Raw genomic sequence first — 5,273 nt, 5'->3', positions numbered from 1 at the left:
TATATAGATAATATATGCACCCCCTTAACTGTCTATATATATATATATATATATATACAGATATAGAAAATAGACAACTTACTAAGTGATGATGCTGCAGAAAGAGAGAAGAATTCAAAGGGGAGAGCGCCGGGTCAGCCAAATGATCGTCTAAGTCCGCCAGCTGCAAATATCTGCATGCAGCAACAACAGAAATCATCACGCATGCATCCTTCCTTACTAATATTCATATAATATATATATATATATATATATGCGTGTGCATTTATAGATTTATTGTCTATGTAGATGCATACTCACATGCATAAAAACATGCAAATGCTCATATGTCGATAACAATTTATAAAAATAAATACAGATAAGCAGATATATATATATGTATATATATATATATATAACTGTATAATGTTGAGATTGAAGTTCTCTTACGTTTCTTCCGCTATTGTTTTCTCTGCAAGTTGCAGAGCGGCCTCGGAGACGCGAATGACCTCTGTGGGGAATGCCGTCCAGTTAGAGCCGATGAATGCCCAGAACTGTTCAAAGAAAAAGAAGAAGAAAGCAGCAGAGCAGAGGCAATACAGAGGCTGTCGCAATAAGAAAAATGTATCTGGTAGAGCTGTTGAAAGAGAGAAAATAAATGAAAACAAAATAAAGAATTAACTCAAAAGATGAAGGGATTAAAACGAAAAGAAATAACACGTGAAATAATGCTAAGTATTGTTTAATTGTTTAACGGTTTTGAATTGAGGAGATCTGCTTTCTTTTGCTCAACAGTGCTGCTGCTGAAACTGCAGCATATTCTTTTCAAGACAAATAATAAACAAATTCAACTTAATAAATATAATTAATTTAAACAAATTATATCAGGGTTTCCTTACAGTCGTCACCGGCTTCGACTCAGGCATTCTTTTGAAATCCAGCTGTACGTACACCTCACAAAAATTGCAGAAAGCTATCAAGTAAATAGCAGAAAAAGCAGAGAAACCCCCTCTTTTCGATTAACAAAAGGAGAGCATGAAGTTAAAACCTTATTCGAAGCATTAAATGTTTTATAAAATAATGTTTCCTCTACTTTAAGCTATTTTCTGTCCACTTCTTACGTACCAAACAGACAACAAGTTGCGGGTAGTGCTGCCTCAGCACTTGTGCAATATGCGAAGCTTCTTTGTTCATTATTGGTGCTCTATCTGAAATTGTGAGGATATCTGCGTAGTAAAATCCAACAATCTTCGGCTTAGACCATTTATTTTCGTGAAAAGAAGAGAAAAAACCTCCGCTTTCCTCCGTCACCCCCGCCTCGCACAAGGTCTCAACCTGCACAGCAGAGGGCGATTCATGAATTAAAAAAAGGTAAATCGCAATTATATTCAAACATTTCTGCATATTTCGCTCTTAAAATCCCAATTATCAAGTCAAAATAAGCTTTTTCTCCTTTTTATTTTCTATTCAATATCGCTGGCGAGCCCCCTACACCCCCCCTCTTCAGCATACCAATTCAACTCCTAGCCGCAGCTGCGGGTGCAGAAAGTGCGTATGAAGCAACGGCACAGCCTCAGCACAAATAATTTCACTGTTTTTACCAGCTGGTTGATCTCCAGGGCCTATTAATAAACCGCAGACGGGATCCCGATGGTGTCGCAGTGCATGCGAGACCATCTTTGCATATGCAGAGGCGCAGACAGCGACGCCCTTAGCCCCTGACATTTTCTTAAACTTCTGCTGCAATTCAGGAAAAGATAAGGGTTAAAAGACAGAGGAAATGAACAGAGAAAACCCTCAAAAGATAGCAGCAGCAAAAGTTCTTCCTGTTGCAGCAACGCAACCGCGAGATCGAAAGAGAAGACAAATAACGGAGGTAAGACAGCAAAGTAATAAAGGCTAATAACTCTTCTTTGTGCGTTAATCAATAAGAAAAGAAAATGAGGTGTATATACACCTTAATTCAATATCAATATCCTGCTGCTCTCCCTCCGAGTGCCACACCGCCCCGTTTAGGGAACAGCATTTCTTTTGCTGCTGTTTTTCATTAGTATAGATTTAAAAGAAGTTATTAAGGATATATTTATTTAATTAGTAAACAGCGACTCAAGGAAATCTCGTCTATGCTTGCAGCAGAGGGGGGCCCCTGTTAACTGGGGCTTGGCTCGTCAAGCAGTATCTTCTTGAATAAATTTTTCTTCTTTTTCTTCTTCTTTGCAAGTAAGTATTGTCAATAATACGTTTATAATACAAAAATAATTAATTAAATTAATTTATTTACTTGTTTTTATTTGAATTCATCAAAAATTAACCCGCCTTACCTTCATCTTCTCTGCATACACCCCGCCTCCTCTTCCTCCTCTATAATGGTGAGTGAAGATACAGTTTTTATTAACTTATCCTTTTGCATTTAATCAATTAAAATGTTGTTCTCTGCTACAAATTAATATATTTAAACAAAAAAGAAAATATATAAATGCATAAATATATGAATAAATATTTTTTACATCTGTCTACACATAATATCAAGGGTCATGATGCGTGTGTAGCAGTTTTCCCCGTTGGTTTGAATTTGTTCATTAAATCCTTTATTTAATTGAAATAAATAAATAAATTTAATTTAAATAATATATTTATTGCATTTATTTTCTAATTTGTACTGTACAGATGCCTACTTATTGTGAGAGACCCCTGCGGGGCGTGTGTGCAGAAGAGAGAAGTGAGGCGGAGGAGGTGTGTGTAAGCTTTAGTGTGTAAAGGTGTGAAGAACTAAAATATTTTGATGAATAAATATTAAATTAGATTAAATAATGCATTATTACATGGAAATAAGCTTTAAAAGACAACAAATACCTGAGAAAAGGCGAAGAACCTCTATAAAAATATATCTGAAAAAGATAAAGATACACTCAAAAATAAATATCTGCATCGGGCTCCTGCACGCCTGCAGCTTCGCTTCGTTTCTTTGTTTGCTGCTGCTTTGTAATAAACAAAAGAATTAAAAGATAAGTTATTTTTAAATATATTTAACTCTTTATTTGTTTTATTTCTCTCTCTCTCCTCTCTCATATCACACCATCAGTCTCTATATACACGCAGCGTAGCTGGCTGGCTGTTGCTCTCCTAAAACCCTAAACCCTAAACCCTAAACCCTAAACCCTAAGGTATTCGAGCTTTAAAGATTAAGCCCTAAGTGTTTATTCTGTTTTTCTTGTAAAGTATCAAGATGCCTTCAAGACGGAAGCACGGAAGCCACCGCCGCAGCAAAGGGGGGGCCCCTTCTGCTGCTGCTGCTGCTGCTGCTGCTCCTGCTGCTGCTGATGATGCTAATGCTCCTGCTGCTGCAGCAGAACAAACAGCAGCAAACAGCAGCGGCGAAGATCTCCCCGCCTCCTCTACTAGCCTATGCAGCAGCAACGCAGTGGAGACCCTCTGCACAGCAGAAGACCTTCCTGCTGCAGCAGCTGCAGCAGCTGCTGCAGGCAGTCTAAACCCTGCCCAGGAACAGCAGCAGCAGCAGCAGCAGCAACTTGCTGCAGATACCGAAGGCGAGCAAACAGAAGAAGAAGACCAGCAAGCAAAGAGCAGCACCAACGAAGAAGACGAGGCAGCAGAAAAGAATCAGGAAGATATAAGTGAAGAAAAGCAGCAGCAGCAGCAGCAGCAGCAGCAGCCGGAGGGAGAAGATAAAAACAGCAAAGCAGAGACAGAGGAAGCATCAGCAGGAGAAACGGGGGCCAGCGATGAGGGTGAAAGGCAAGAAGAGACTGCAGCAGAGACTGCAGCAGCAGATACTGCAGCAGCAAACACAGCAACAGCAGATGTAAACGATGCTGCGGTGGTGAAGGCAAGCAGCAGCAACGAAACTAATACAGAGACTCCCCTAGAGCAGCAGCAGCAGCAGGAACAGCAGCAAAAAGAACAGCAGCAGCAGCAAGAGCTGCAACAACAAGCGCAGCAGCAGGAGGAGGAAGAAAACTCGCAACAAGAAGAGCAGCAGCAGCAGCAGCAGCAAGGGGAGCAGCACCAGCTGCCACCAAGCAAGGAGATGCTTCAGCAGCCTCAGGTAGACGTACCGCTGCAGGGGCTCGCAGCAGCAGCAGCACCAGCAACAGCAGCAGCAGCAGCAACAACAACGGCAGCAGCTGCTGCTGATATAGCTTCTTCTGAAGGGGAGGTTGACGTAGAGACAGTAGCGGAGGAGCGGCAGGAGGCTGATGATGTTGCTGCTGCTGCTGCTGCTGCTGCTGCTGCATCTCCATATCAGGAAGACTACATTGGGCGCCGCCGCAGCAGCAGCAGCAGCAACTCTCCCTTGCATTCGCCTGATCTGTGCTGTCTTTATGATACTGTAAGCTGATTGCTTCTGCTTGTGCTTCTGCTGCTGCTACTACTGCTGCTGCTTCTGCTGCTGCTGCTGTTGTTTCCGCTCCTTTGTATTATATAGATATATATGTATTGGTGTATAATATCTTTGTGCATGCATTTTGTTTATTGCGTAATGTTTACATCGTGTCTGTTCGTATATATATATATATACATATATATGCATATATATATATATATTGATGTATATGTATATATATATATATATATATGTAGATATGTAATTGTTATTTTTATTGTATAATATTTCTCTTCATTTATTTTTCTTTGTTTGTTTTTCTTTGTTGCAGGTTAAAGAGCAGCATCAAAGAGTGTGCACCGCTGAAGGCAGGTGTGGGGTCTTCAGGGAGTTGGGATCGACGATCCAGGATCGGATCCCAGCAGCTGCTTCCCGCTATGCAGAGGAAGCCGAAGAGGAGGGTGTGGGGTCTGCTGCTGTGTCTTGCGCTTCCGATACAACTGATGCTTGTAAGCAGCAGCAGCAGCAGCAGCAGCACAGCAACAACAACAGCAGCACAGCAACAACAGCAACACCAACAGCAGCAGCAGCAACAGCAACAGAAGCAGCACATGAAGCAGCAGCACTAATCGCACAGCCAGATTTCAAACAAAAAGCAAGCAGCCCTTCTGTACCTCTCCCTGCTGCTTAATAGCCGCTGCTTTATTGCTACTGCTGCTGCTGCTGTTGCTGCTGCTGTTGCTGTGTTGATTGCAGGCATCCCCACAGTTGGTTTGCTGCTGGAAGCGATTGTTGCTGCAGGCGTTGCTGCAGCATCTCTGCTGCACAGACACCGCAGCGTCTTCATCGATTTGTGGGGTCAAATTACTGCATTTGCATGCAACTCGCTGCAGGTGCGTCTGCACTGTACATACACCTCAATCTATATATATATATATATATATATATA

The 5,273-nt window shown here is 41.6% G+C and overlaps 2 protein-coding genes across 2 annotated transcripts; one reads left to right on the top strand and one right to left on the bottom strand.

Annotated features, from left to right (window-relative positions):
- Positions 1-425: 425 nt before the first annotated feature.
- On the bottom strand, positions 426-1,704 carry EAH_00062410 (hypothetical protein, conserved; the record flags this gene model as incomplete). Its single annotated transcript, XM_013393250.1, has 3 exons — positions 426-533; positions 1,105-1,314; positions 1,492-1,704. 3 exons carry the CDS (start codon positions 1,702-1,704, stop codon positions 426-428), a joined length of 531 nt encoding a protein of 176 aa, XP_013248704.1.
- Positions 1,705-3,205: 1,501 nt separating this feature from the next.
- On the top strand, positions 3,206-5,217 carry EAH_00062400 (hypothetical protein; the record flags this gene model as incomplete). Its single annotated transcript, XM_013393249.1, has 3 exons — positions 3,206-4,330; positions 4,656-4,833; positions 5,081-5,217. Coding segments are annotated over 3 exons (1,440 nt in total), but the record flags the coding sequence as incomplete, so codon positions are not given.
- Between the last annotated feature and the right edge of the window lie 56 nt (positions 5,218-5,273).

This window comes from Eimeria acervulina, genomic scaffold (genome assembly GCF_000499425.1).
Source record: "Eimeria acervulina Houghton genomic scaffold, Eah_scaff1707, whole genome shotgun sequence".
Taxonomy (NCBI): domain Eukaryota; phylum Apicomplexa; class Conoidasida; order Eucoccidiorida; family Eimeriidae; genus Eimeria; species Eimeria acervulina.
Note: the sequence above shows the minus strand (reverse complement) of the source record. Positions and strands in the feature narration are given on the sequence as shown.